At 29.6% G+C, this 13,173-nt stretch overlaps 3 protein-coding genes across 3 annotated transcripts; 2 read left to right on the forward strand and 1 right to left on the reverse strand.

The window, feature by feature from the left end:
* Window positions 1-851: 851 nt before the first annotated feature.
* On the forward strand, window positions 852-2,135 carry PGO_112810 (hypothetical protein, conserved; the record flags this gene model as incomplete). The annotated part of the gene is made up of 1 exon (XM_028688615.1): window positions 852-2,135. The coding sequence occupies one exon, from the start codon at window positions 852-854 to the stop codon at window positions 2,133-2,135; it is 1,284 nt and encodes a 427-aa protein (XP_028544416.1).
* Window positions 2,136-3,037: 902 nt separating this feature from the next.
* Window positions 3,038-3,733, reverse strand: PGO_112820 (splicing factor 3a subunit; the record flags this gene model as incomplete). The annotated part of the gene is made up of 1 exon (XM_028688616.1): window positions 3,038-3,733. The coding sequence occupies one exon, from the start codon at window positions 3,731-3,733 to the stop codon at window positions 3,038-3,040; it is 696 nt and encodes a 231-aa protein (XP_028544417.1).
* A 1,589-nt stretch (window positions 3,734-5,322) lies between these two features.
* On the forward strand, window positions 5,323-12,775 carry PGO_112830 (hypothetical protein, conserved; the record flags this gene model as incomplete). The annotated part of the gene is made up of 2 exons (XM_028688617.1): window positions 5,323-5,541; window positions 5,801-12,775. The coding sequence occupies 2 exons, from the start codon at window positions 5,323-5,325 to the stop codon at window positions 12,773-12,775; spliced, it is 7,194 nt and encodes a 2,397-aa protein (XP_028544418.1).
* Window positions 12,776-13,173: the final 398 nt, after the last annotated feature.

Consider the following 13,173-nt stretch of genomic DNA (forward strand, 5'->3'; position numbering starts at 1 on the left):
AAAGTTTTTTCAGAAATGAGTAAATTAACGTTTTCGTTTTTCATTTTTCCTGTTCTTTTTCGAATATATAAAAGTAGTTCTTATTTTTTTTTTTGTTTTTTCTTCCCTCTTTTAGCTGCTGCTAAAAAATTTCTGGGGGATTCTCGTAAATTGTGAAAGCTTTTTTTCCCGTTTAACTATGCCGTATTGTGCACAATAAAAAAAAAAAAAAAAAAAAAAAAAAGGCTGCTAGCTGGCTAGCCAAATAGGCATACAGCCAAACGGTCGAACGACAGATTAAAAGCAACCAAGCAACCAAATAACCGAACAACGTTGTATCAAAGAATGATAAAGAGTATAATTTATCATATCAATATACACACACTGACAGGTGTGATCATGTGATTATTATTGTACTCTCTCTGTAGACAGCCCCAGTAGCCATTTTGTGGCAAAAACATAAAAAAAAATAACGGCTGCAATTTCTTATATAGCCATTTTGAATAAGGAAATTAAAAGAGAGAGCACTTAATATTTAAAGAAAAAAAAAAAAAAAAAAAAAGTAAAATAAAATAAAAAAGGTTAAATTGGATTAATCTATTATTAGTGCCCCTTAAAATTTTAACAATTTTATTTTATTACTTCTCAAAATAATTTTACATTCTTAAATGAAATTAATTTCTCCATGTAGATCTTTTGAATAACAACTTTTATTACAACATAAAATTTTCCATCATCGATTTGGAAAAATATATATTTTTTTTTTAATATATATTTAATCATTTCTTTCCTGTTTTTAATTAAATTTTTAAAACTATTGTTATAATAACAATACTGTTCCCTTGTACAAATAATATTTTTAAATTTAAAAAATGGCCAAGACATGTTATTTCCCATTCTTGTTCCTTACATATTTTTTTTTGAACTCAGTATTACTGGCACGTTCTGATCATGGATATGTTTACAATGAACAAATATCAAAGTATGTGAAACAAAATTCCAGCATTGAACAACAGCAGTATCTGCAACACAAAAAAGGGAAAAATGACATTAGCGCCACATTGAATAATAACAATTTGTCAAAAAATGAAGTTACACTAAGTTTGGAGGAACTAGAGGAAGAAGAAAAAAAAAGAGACATACACCACGGAACAAGCCATAAAGAAGACGAATCACGATTAAAAAGAGAAGCGGGAGAATCAGCTATTCCTTCAGAATTATTACAGGAAGAGGGAAAGCGCATGGCAAACGCAGTTCTAGATGATCCCTCCAATAAGGATATAAAAGAAGATAGTGATAATGCTGACAATGTTTCCTCTCCCACTGTAGTACTCTCTATGTTACAAGAACAAAGTTCTAATGTAACTCTAAATAATAAAATGAGTGCTTTAGTTAATCTATATAGCACCCAACCCCCTAAGTTTACTCTTTATATGCAAGAATTATTTCAACTTTACAACACATACATCAACATCAAAAATGATAATTTTTCTTTCGGTTCCATATCTCTACATTTTCGATTTCATAAATATGAAAATGAGGATGACGTTGCTAGCCTCAGTACAGTGTTTTATGCAACTAAACAAAAAGATGAAACGCATAGCAATGTGGAAGAAGCAAAAGGAGATTTAACTATTCATTACAACGTGCAAAGTTTATTAGAAAAAAAAGATTTAGGGAAAACTGCGGCTATTACTCCGATACAGTCAAAAATAATTAGAAATGATAATGATTCAAGTATTCCTACATATGTGTGTCAAGCAATTTATGAGAGTAATATTGACACCACGAAGCATTTCATCACATTAGACAAAGTGAGTGAAGATGAATTCTCCGTTTCAAAATTGGATGATTTCCTTGGAAAATGTTTGAAGGGTGCACAGGAAGAAATATTAGCTAAAGGTGATAAGAAGAGGGAGACAAATGGAAACTTACAAAGTGGTAATGCAAAAGTTGCAAAGACTAGCGGAAAAGTCAACGATTCGAAAAAGAAAAAAAAAACTAGAAAGGATTACCTCAATCAATTTAATGAAAGCATAGTTAAAAAAGACATTGCTGCTTGTAAAGACGCTGCTAAATTATTAATGGCTAATTCTGTAGCCTCTAGTTTAATGTATATCTTTGTAGTAATAGCACTAGGTATTTCCTTGTTTTAAGAAGTTGACATAAGAGGAGAAGTAACGATTAGCCAGTGTACACATATGCATGCATGTATATATATTTATACATATTTATTTATACATATTTATATTTACGTTGTGGTTGTGGCTTATTAAGCTTTTTTACTTTCTTCCGGAATCATTATGCATGCATATGGGATGCCCAGGCGCATGAATATTCCCAAAGTGGCTTACACGTTTGTTTTTATTATTATCACAGGAGGGGACAGTTCACCTTATATTAGCGTTTGCTTCTGTCACTCACTGTTTGTTTATATCTTTTTTAAGGACTTTTAATTAATGAGTTGTAAAAAAAAAAAAAATGCAAAAAATGCATAAAAACAACGAATATGCAATGAATGCGTAATTTGAAAGATTGTTATTGTGTGCACACAAAAGAAAAAAAAAAAAAAAAAAAAAAAAAAAAAAAAAAAAAATATGAGATGAATAGCCCTAATTGAGAATCTTATATATATGTGTGCTCATTATATATAGTTTAACCTTCACACATTTTTTATATTTTATTTTTTCAATAATTTGTTTCATCAATTTTCATTATATAAAAAAGAGAAAAAAAAAAAAAAAAAAAAAAAAAAAAAAAAAAAAATTTTTTTTACAGCTTCTAACATTTTGACATAATTTTTAAATCTTATATACATAACAAAAAAAAAAAAATGCCTTTAAAAGTTTGTACAGAAAATGAATTATATTTGAGTATCTCTTGAAAAGTAAATTTTTATAGATAAACAAATGTTATGCCACAATAGAGAGTGGGAGGGGTGGGCATAAGCTTATCTACAAAGACAAAGACGCACACACACACCGTATACACAGCGGGAAAACTGTTTTCGATACACCTATATAATCAGAAAAATCATCATCGAATTGATGCCATAATATCACCACTTAATATTATTTGGTAAATACGTGCGTCTCCTTCTTGATCGGTTATGTTCGAGAGGATTCTGAAAATGAATTTGCATGACAAATATTTTTTTTTTCTCAAACCATTTATAGTAGAAATCTTGTGTTTCATCAATATCTAAATTTGGTATTTTAAAAGCGATAGTTTCATATGGCTCTGCAGCAAATAGCAAATACTGATATTTTTTATCAGGTGGTTCAACCTTTTGTTCAAATGATGACATAAAACGGAATTTCGGTTTGGTATTTTCTTTAATATTTGGAAAGGATAATTCAAAAAGAATTCCAAGTTTATTTCTTTTATTTTTAACTTTGGTTACATCATATCTTGGCTTCCCAATTTTAACAATTTTTCTTGGTTCAGGTGTAGCTTTGTTTAGCTTAATATTCGTCATTTCATTTTTTTCTTTAAGTAATCTTTGCCCCAAATTCATTTGATGTTTTTTACCTTGGGTATGGCAGAGATATGAGCTTTCATTGTTATGTAAAGTTAAGCATAATTTACATTCATACATACCTACATTGTTTTTCAGAATATATGGATCTTTGGTTATATCGATATTTTCTAATGCCAACTGCTTCAGTTTTTCTCTTCTTTCCTGATTTATGTCTTCCCTTGTCAGTGGCATTCCACTGCCTGTTTTGTGTCCGACTCGGTTTTGAAAATCCATTTTGAAGTGATTAAAGTTGGTATGTATATATCAAATTTTGTGTATTATTTGTTTTGTGTTAGCGCTAGGGATTAGAGTTCTCTATATTTGGAACTGCTTGGTTGTTTATGGCTTGGTTTAAACCTACATAATATTTGTGCATAACAATTATGTTCCAAAAAAATAAAAAAATACTGCACAATGTTTTAAGATGAGAAGGAGAGAAGGCGTGGGAGGGGGTGAGGAATGGATACATTATTGTGCGGACATTTCTTCTCTATAACGAAACATCTATTTGCGTGAATTATAATTTGAATTCATTCATGAATTTAACTATTGTGTGTACAATCATCTGTTTTATGCAACTATTCACGTCCCTTGGGATAGGTCTCTGTTTAGTTCCTTTTTTTCTTAACCAAATAACTTGACTTTTTCCACTTTAAACGCAAGTTACCAAAATGAATATCTCACTTACGGGTGGATAAATAGATATGTACATATTTATATAAGTACGTATTTATACATATATATATATATATATATATATACACGCACATCGAAAAAGAGAAATGAAAAAAAAAAAAAAAAATAAAGTATTCTCAATGGAGGGGAAAATTTTAAATTGCTTGTAAAATATTCACATTGTAGATTTCATAATTTATTTATATTCAAACTGGGCATATTTTGTTATATCAGTTTGAACAAGTCATTTTGCACTTGTTACAAAATCATTTTTCTTTTTTTTATTATTTAATCATTTTCTTGCTTAGGCTGATTTCCTTTTTTTTTTTTTTTTTTTTTTTTTTTTTTTATTCCCATTTTTTTAGTAAAAACGAAAGTTTAGGAAACTTATGCATAAAAAAAAAAAAAAAAAAAAAAAATTATAGCATTAGTGCATATAGTTATGTACTGGTTCATACGTGACATATTTATATGAGTTTATATTGAATAACGACAATGCGTCCAGTTTTTACAAAAATGTGAAAAAAGGGAAAAAAATAGAGTAAAATTAAATAAAAAAAAAAAAAAAAAAAAAAAAAAAAAGGAGAATTCCCAAGCCTCAAGTTCAAGGCAAAGGTAAAGCAAAATGTGCTAAGAACGTCAAAACCAAATAAGGGTTGTTGAAGTTTATTTCACCCCACTCCCACCGATTTCCCACGCTTCAGAAGAAGAAAAGAAAAAAAAAAAAAATATATTATATTTCATGGATAGAACTTATTACATTACGCTATTTTATGATTGGAAAATAATTTAATAAAGTAAAAAGATAAGCCCTGTTTTTTATACGACTTTCAACCATGTGTGGAACGCTGAATGAGACTAAATCATATGCTATATTTTTTACGAGTATGAGTATAATATATATAAAAGCAGGGTAGATATAAAGGTTTAGTAGGAAATTGTGAAATTTTATATCACTTTAATAGAAGTGTGTTATTGCTGCAAAAAGTATAAGGAACGTGATGGATACAGAAAATATGAAGAAAGATCAGTTTGTGAGTACATAACAAAAAGTAAATATGAATCCAAAGCGAGAGAAAACCATATATTTCCCAATTAGACAATTTTTTTTTTTTTTTTTTTAAAATGTAAAAATCAGAAATGAAAAAATGAAAACTTTTGCTTTGTTACATAAATTAAACGTATACAAGGAAAAAAAAAAAAATGAAAATTTATATTTTTTTTCTTTATGTATAAGCAAAGGTTTTGTTTATGTTGGTTCAACAAATGGGAGGATATTTCTTTTTAAGAAAAATGCATGCTGTTTATTTGCTCCGCTAATTTTTCAAGACATAATTAGGACCCCTACATCTGGAATCGTAACGAAGGTTAGATATGGAAAGCAAATGATTCCCATGCGGATTCTATTTTTGAAGAATTCTGCGCAAAAATGTGTATGTATGTGTGTGTATGTATGTGTATGTAGGTGTATGTAGGTGTATGTAGGTGTATGTAGGTGTATGTATATGTATGTATATGTATGTATAGGTATGTATATTTTTTTTTTGTTTCTCTGAACATATTTGTACGTCCAAATCGCACAGACCATTTTGCATGAAAAATTTCCCCTTTTCACCCGCTTTGCAGATATGTCTTGTGGATTTCCTTAACCTTTTAATTATTGGAACTGATAAAGGCAACATTTTTGTCTTATACGATAAAAACGTAACAAAGGAGAAAGAACAAGGCAATAAGAGTGGAAAACAAGAGAGTGCAATTAAATTACGTACCAAATTTCATCAAGTTGCCATAACGAGTATAAACTACCTAATAAAAAATGACAAAGGTACATGTGATGGAAAAAGCAGAAAGAGTAAAAGGTTTTACCTCTTTGTTGGAGATCAGAGTGGAGTGTTGTCATGTTTCATTTTAAAAAAAAAAAAAATGAAACTAGGAATCGAATCGAACATACTGCTAATCAATAAGACAAACGGTCCAATTAATCACATAGAAATTGCACGAGGAGTAATTTTAGTCACATGCAAAACGTTTAATGTTATTATGAATATAGAAGATGCCCTTGCAAAAAATCAAATAAATTTTAAAAATATTGGAAAAAAAGAAAACACAAATTATTACAAGTCTGTTTTTTGTAATACTAAAGGAAAGAATAAAATTCCCATCATTTTAAGTCTTAGAAAAAACGGGCGTTTGTGGCTAAGTCACAGGGAGAAGGTAATAAATACATTGGTTTTTTATCATTCCTCTGTTTATATATTTTACTTGTTTTTTTTTAAAATCAAAAATGGAAAAACCACAGTTCAACAGTATAATAGAAGGGATGATATACCGGTTGATGATAAGGAGACAAAAAATAGTAACTTCACCTCACAGAAAAGTCACGTAGATTTTAATTCATCATTTCGCTTTTACAAAAATTTTTTTTTGAATAATATTTATTTTACTACCCTGTTAAAAGAAATTTTAGCAATATTTAAAAATTTTTCTCTTCCCCTAAAGCCGAATGTAAACGTGTGTTATAAGATAAATAAAAATTACTTTATTCTTTTTGAGCAATTCAATCCACTGTTGATCTTTGCGAATGACTATTCTGTTGCTTGTAACAATGAATCGTGTAGGAATAACGAACAAATGGATCTTCTCCATTTGAGAAAAGATATAAAAACGGTACGAGAATTCATTGAAAAAAAAATGAAAGATGAAACGAATGAAGAAAATAAAAAATGCTTATCATTTGTAATAAACAATTTTGATGAAGCAGAAAATATTATGTGTAAATTTAAGAGTAAAAAAATATTCTTGATTAATGTTAAAAGTATCGAAATAGAAGAAATGATGGTTCTCCATATGGGTTCGATGAATCAAATAGACAGCGAAGGAAGGATGGAAGATCATGCCACCTTTTATAGATCTAAAGAAACTGCAGATACTTTCAGTAAAAAAAAAGACAAAGATATTATGAAAGTAAGTTGTCTTAGTGAAGTGAATTCTACATCATTTTACAAAGAGGATAGTTCTGGTAGTTACACCCCTCTGAAAGGCGAGAACCATTTTGATAATTTGACACATGCCAAATCAGGGAAAAGAGAAGATATAGAAAATAAGAAAGGGGATAAGAGAATTTTGTATGAAAAGTATTTTTCAGAAGACAAGATAATCGATTCAGTTAAATGGAAAAAGAAGCTGTGCTTGTTATACTTGAACCGGAAGATGGAGGAGGATTTTTATTTCGCTCAAAACATGAATGATGTGTTTTTGTCGCCCCAGAATGTTGAGCAGAAGTGGGGGAAGCAAGAGAAATTGGAGAATCGAGAGGAAGGAGAGGAAGTACAAGTAGAAGAAGTAGAAGAAGTAGAAGAAGTAGAAGAAGTAGAAGAAGTAGAAGAAGAAGGAGGACTACGTTTTTATATATGCGAAATACACCTGGAAGACAATTTTGGATTATCAAAATGTCTCACACGTGAAATTGAAAAATTGACAAACTTGAAGGAATCGTCATTTTGTATGATACAATTCTACATGAACTATTTTTACAATGATTTAAGCTATAGAAAGAAATCCTTAGATGCAAATTTTTTATTTACCTTAGAGAAAGATTTAATACAATTGGATTCATCGAATCTTTTTATCGATAAAATAAATGAAGTATTATTAAAAAATATACAAGTGGTAAAAACAAATATAAGAAATTTATTTTCTCTATCCCAAAGGATAAAAGCAGACAAGTTGAATCTTCTTACAGATAAAAATTACATATATGGTGTGAGATTCTTCAATACTATTTATGTACAAATGAATTTTCCTTATTTTCATTTAAATATGAGAAAAGTAAAGCAGTTGTATAGACGTATGAACAGTGTAATTGTTAAGTATAGACATGTATTTTGTGTACTTATTATGCAGGAGGTATTTTCTGCTAAGGTTGAGGATCATACATTTCACAACGATATAAATCTTTTTAGTGAAGATGTCGACATTGCTACTTGTGTTGCGTTCATTTTAAATAACGACCTTTTGTTATTCCAATTTTTATACTATTTTTATTTTTTTTTCTATGTTGAAATTGCCATCACGAGTTTTACACACAGAGAAAATAACTGCTTTACGAATTTTCCAACGTACATACCAGACAAAAGTCACATCTCCCGCAAATTTCGCGCAAATGAGAAAAATAATTCACCTGTCCACGTTCATGCAGAAATGGGAAATGTACAAAGCATAGGTGGGTCAATAAGAACACACGAAGTGGCAAAATCAGAGAGGGGAATTATTAGTGTTACACCATGTGGAGGACATTTATCAAGTGAAGAAATTTTAGTAGGAAGCAAAACGTATAATGAGAGTTCAAATAGAAGAACAAATCATATTAATGTTATTTATACATATATGGGTTCCTCTATGAAAGCAGATAATTGGTTCATTCCGAGTAGAAAATGTTATCAAGGGGGCTCTTCATCGGTTAACAAGAATGCATTTGAAAGGTTTGAAGCGCTTGAAACGTCTCACACGTCTGAAACGCTTGAAACGTCTCACACTTCTGAAACGCTTGAAACGCTTGAAACGCTTGAAAATTTAATTTTCGCAATGAAGCGGGGTTCAAAGATAGGAAGAATTCAATCTAAATGGACTCACAAAGAAATAGCACAACATAAACATCCCAGACATCTAACTACGAAGGAACTTTTTTTTGAATGCAATGAACGTATCACTCTTGAGAAGACCCGAAAAAACGTGATCCTGTTTTTTTTCACGCTTTATATGTATCGAAAGGAGAAAAAACACAAAATACGCAAATTGTATGAACAATTCAAACGTTCATTCTTACATAGAAAGAAAGGTATGAATGTAGAAATGAAGGAAAATCTGAAAAGTGCCTTAGGGATGTGCAAAAAGGAAGAGATAATGAAATTGTCCCAATGTGTTAATCGTCATTTTTTACCAAAAAAAGAATATTGTAATCGTAGAGGCAATATGTTTCTTACACATTTGGAATATCAGAAAGAGAGGGAAAAGAATGTTTCATTTATGAATCGAAATGATGACATTGGGGAAGATGATGCAATAGTGCAATATAGAAAGACAATCAAAATGGTTCATATGAGAAAACTTTTAAAAAAATATATTGGAAGTGATAATTACAGCAAGGGTATAATAAAAGAGCAGATGTCAGTACATGAATTTTTGATGTACAGTGAAAGGTTATATTTTTATCAAAAAGTACTTGAAGGAGTGTACATAATAAACCTAAATGATTATCGACAAATTTATGAGTGTCTTTTTTTATATAAATTATTTTTTAAATTATTTAAAAGGGAAATTATTTTATTTTTTATTCATCAAAATTGCAAAAGAAAAAATGAAATGAATAATCATCACCTTGTGAGGTATTGTCTACTTCTGAATACATTTGTTCATATCTCGAAACAGCAAAAGGAAGAGAACAATCAAACAGGAATAGTTAAAATAGTAGGAAATAAAGAGATGAAATTTTTTCAAAAATGGAATGAATATATTATAAATAATGATATCTTACTGATGGATATATTATTTTCATTATATTACCACTCATCCAGTAGTGCAAGTACAGATTTGAAATTGTATATAAAAAAGTTTTCAAATTTTAATTATCTATCTGAATACATCAATTACATAAAAGGAGAGGTAGAAAAGGGGAGTGATGCCATCAAGCACGGACGAAATGGATCCAATATTTTGCTCAGCTTCGATGAAAAGGTATGGAAGGAAAAAGAAATCGATCATAATGAATCGAAATGTTATATGAACAACTGGTACACTGTTAAGAATGATAGGTATGGTGTCTGTTTCAAGGAGGAAAGCTTCCCATTTGATAAAACGGGCCATCGAGGGATAAGCGAAAAAAGCACGAAAGATGTAACTAAAACACTTTATTCTACACAATTTTCTGTACAAAATGATAGTGCTCTGCATGAACAAGATAAGGTAAAAAAACGAATGAAAGATAAATTTAGAAAAAAGGAAAAGAAAATATACATCCTTCATGTTAACAACTTCTTGATGGAGTACAATCGCTTAATGAATAAACATTCATGTATGAAAGGTAAAGGAGAAAGTCGCGTTCCCATTTTTTTTAAAAATATAGACACATACACTTCTGTGAAAATTTTTTATTTTTTGTGTAAAGAGAGGTACTATTATGAAAAAATGTTTTGTCTAAACCAGGGATGTCAAAGAAATCAAAACTGCTTTGGCAGAAGAAGAAGAACAACAACAACAGGAGGAGGAAGAGGAGGAGCCAAATATGGGCAGGGGAAAAAAACTGAGAACAAGGATGTTATGAAGAACGACAATAATAAAAGGAAAAATGATAAACAAATTATAATGAAAAAAAATATTCTTAATTTGCAGAACATGTTGCTGTACTACTACCCCTATAGTGATGAAATTTTGGGCAGTGATAAACAAAAAAATGATTTAAAAAATATTAATAACTTATTTAACGAATTTGTGAAATATTCAATGACATCCAAAAGATGGAAAGCAAAACAGGGAGGATTACTTAACAGAAAGAACGCTAAATTATGTATCGAGTTCTTACGTCATCTTAGAAGAGATCAAACCATGTGGTGGAAGAACCACAGCTTAGGAAGAGAAAAGAAAATGTGTTTCATGTTGTTCAAACTGGCATATGTTTTGCATTTGCTGAATTGGAGGAAGGCACTAATTTTTTTCCTTGAAATATTTAAGAATCACATTCGTGATTTTTTTTTTTTTGTCACACTTTTGAAAATGTATTCCTTTGAAGAATTATGGTGGTCTCAGGAGAGATGCCATCATGAGGGCTCTTGTTCCTATTCATCATTTCCATTGAGGGAGTGTACGCTTCATATCCTGTACAAGAGGTATTCTGAGATAGCAAAAAAGAATCAAAGTTACGAAGATGCAATTTTGTATATGTTGATCCATGTAGGTAGAGACATTATGAATTATTTCATCATCCTAGTTATGATAATTTTGAAATACTTTTTTGAAAAATCCATTTTTTTAAAAAATGGATTAATAATTTGTAAAAATGCTATAAATGAGAAGCATTCATTATTATATATTTATTTTTTTAAAAATAAAATATTTAAAAGAGTGAATATTTTTTTACCCAACTTATTTAAATCATTTCATACATGTGATAGTTTTTTTTTTTCTGATCATACATTTATTAAGCACATTTTTAAGTCTTGTTATACATTTGTGAACTTTAAGAATAAAAATTCTTTAACTATGTTAAATAATTCGTTATATTTTCATTTTGTAAAATTACTTAAATTTTTGAATGTAAATTATTCGAATGTTTTTTACTTCCATTTCATTTTTTTTATGTTAATATCTTATTTTTATATTGGATATTATGCACACGTACATGTATTTTTGCACATTTTAGATGGCACTTTAAATACCATTCTTCCTAAGTTAAAACTCATAAACGTGGAAAAATGGAAACAACTTAGTTGTGTATCAAGATTGGAAGAAGGACTACTACCTCTTCAATGCCAAGTCATTCCAGATTGCAAATACAGCAATGCAGAAATTGTCTATCTGAAGAATAGCGAAATGTTTACTTATGAACAGAGTAATTTCCAATCTGGGGAGTGCAAAAATAAGTTTAAATTTCTCACATCCATTGACAGTGCTGCTATTAAAGGCATGCGTGTAGAGGTAGAAGAGCGAATGAGAGAAAACACCCCATTGAATAAGAAGAAAAAGGAGATCCACAAATTAACACAAATTAAATGTCATAAGATGCATTTAACTGAGGAATGTATACATGAAAATGTAAATTATTTGTGTAATTTTTTTTATGAACTGTTAATAAAATTTCTATGTGAAGTAAGCTACAAGGTGTGCAACAAAAAAGTGGACTTACATATACATAACAATGGCAAAAATGGAGAAGTGTGTTTAAAAATTTGTGAATTCATAAACAAGTTGTATGGGTCATGTACACTAATATGTAGTAACAGATATGAAGATGATACTTGGGATAGAAAAATGCGTAAAGAGTTACATGTACCGTGGAAGAAAAATATAGACGTAAAAATTTATGACGAATTGAATAATACCCATACACTTGTGGATATAATTAACTCCTTTTTTAGTATATATTATTGCTTACTTTCTATCAAAATTAGCCTTAAAAAGAAGAGTCCTATTTTTATACCAAAACGTAAACAATATAAAAAATATTTATTAAGCATAATTTGTGGCTTATTTTTTGACATAACAGATCTGACAACATTTGATAAGGTAAGCAGCGAGGAGAAGAGGAGTCATGGCAAGAATGACAAGAGGTGGAAGAATTTCCAGGTCAAGGGAAAAATTATACAAAAGGAAAAATCCCTAAGCGTTCTCACTTGCGTGCTGTGCATTGCTCATTTTATGAGTAATTTTAAATACATTAAAGGAAATGTAAAGAAGAAATTTCTCTTCATGCTTGATTATTTTTTGGTGAATCACAATTTTCCGTATTTTAATTATGACCATTGGTCACCTTCCCCCTCCCAAAATATACACCAAATATACCAGGCAATCATAAAAAACTTGCCGAAAAATGTGAAATCAGTTAAGTGAACGAGAAGATGACATGCTCATTTATTTTATTTTGTATTAGTGATGTTTCATCTGTTTTACTTAGCATATGGCACATACGGCGTTGGTTAACATCAGAACGTGACAATTTCACCACAAGCTTCCACGCATATTTTTTGTGGTTCCATTCTCCACACATGTTTAGTGTAGGGAATGTTTTTTTTGCAAGACCCACGTTAATTTTAGCATTTCCAAAGACACACTGTATAATTTTTCTTTTTCTTCCCCATGTATTGGCCCCCACTATGAAATATCAATTTTGTTTCATTTCTTTTTAAACTCCTTTTCGAAACGTTATGTTATTTGTTTTATTATTTTATTTTTTATGAAAAATTATTAAAAAATATTTTTTTTTTAATATTCACGTGGAATATATATGA

The sequence above is a fragment of the Plasmodium gonderi genome (genome assembly GCF_002157705.1).
Source record: "Plasmodium gonderi DNA, contig: Chr11, whole genome shotgun sequence".
Classification (NCBI taxonomy): domain Eukaryota; phylum Apicomplexa; class Aconoidasida; order Haemosporida; family Plasmodiidae; genus Plasmodium; species Plasmodium gonderi.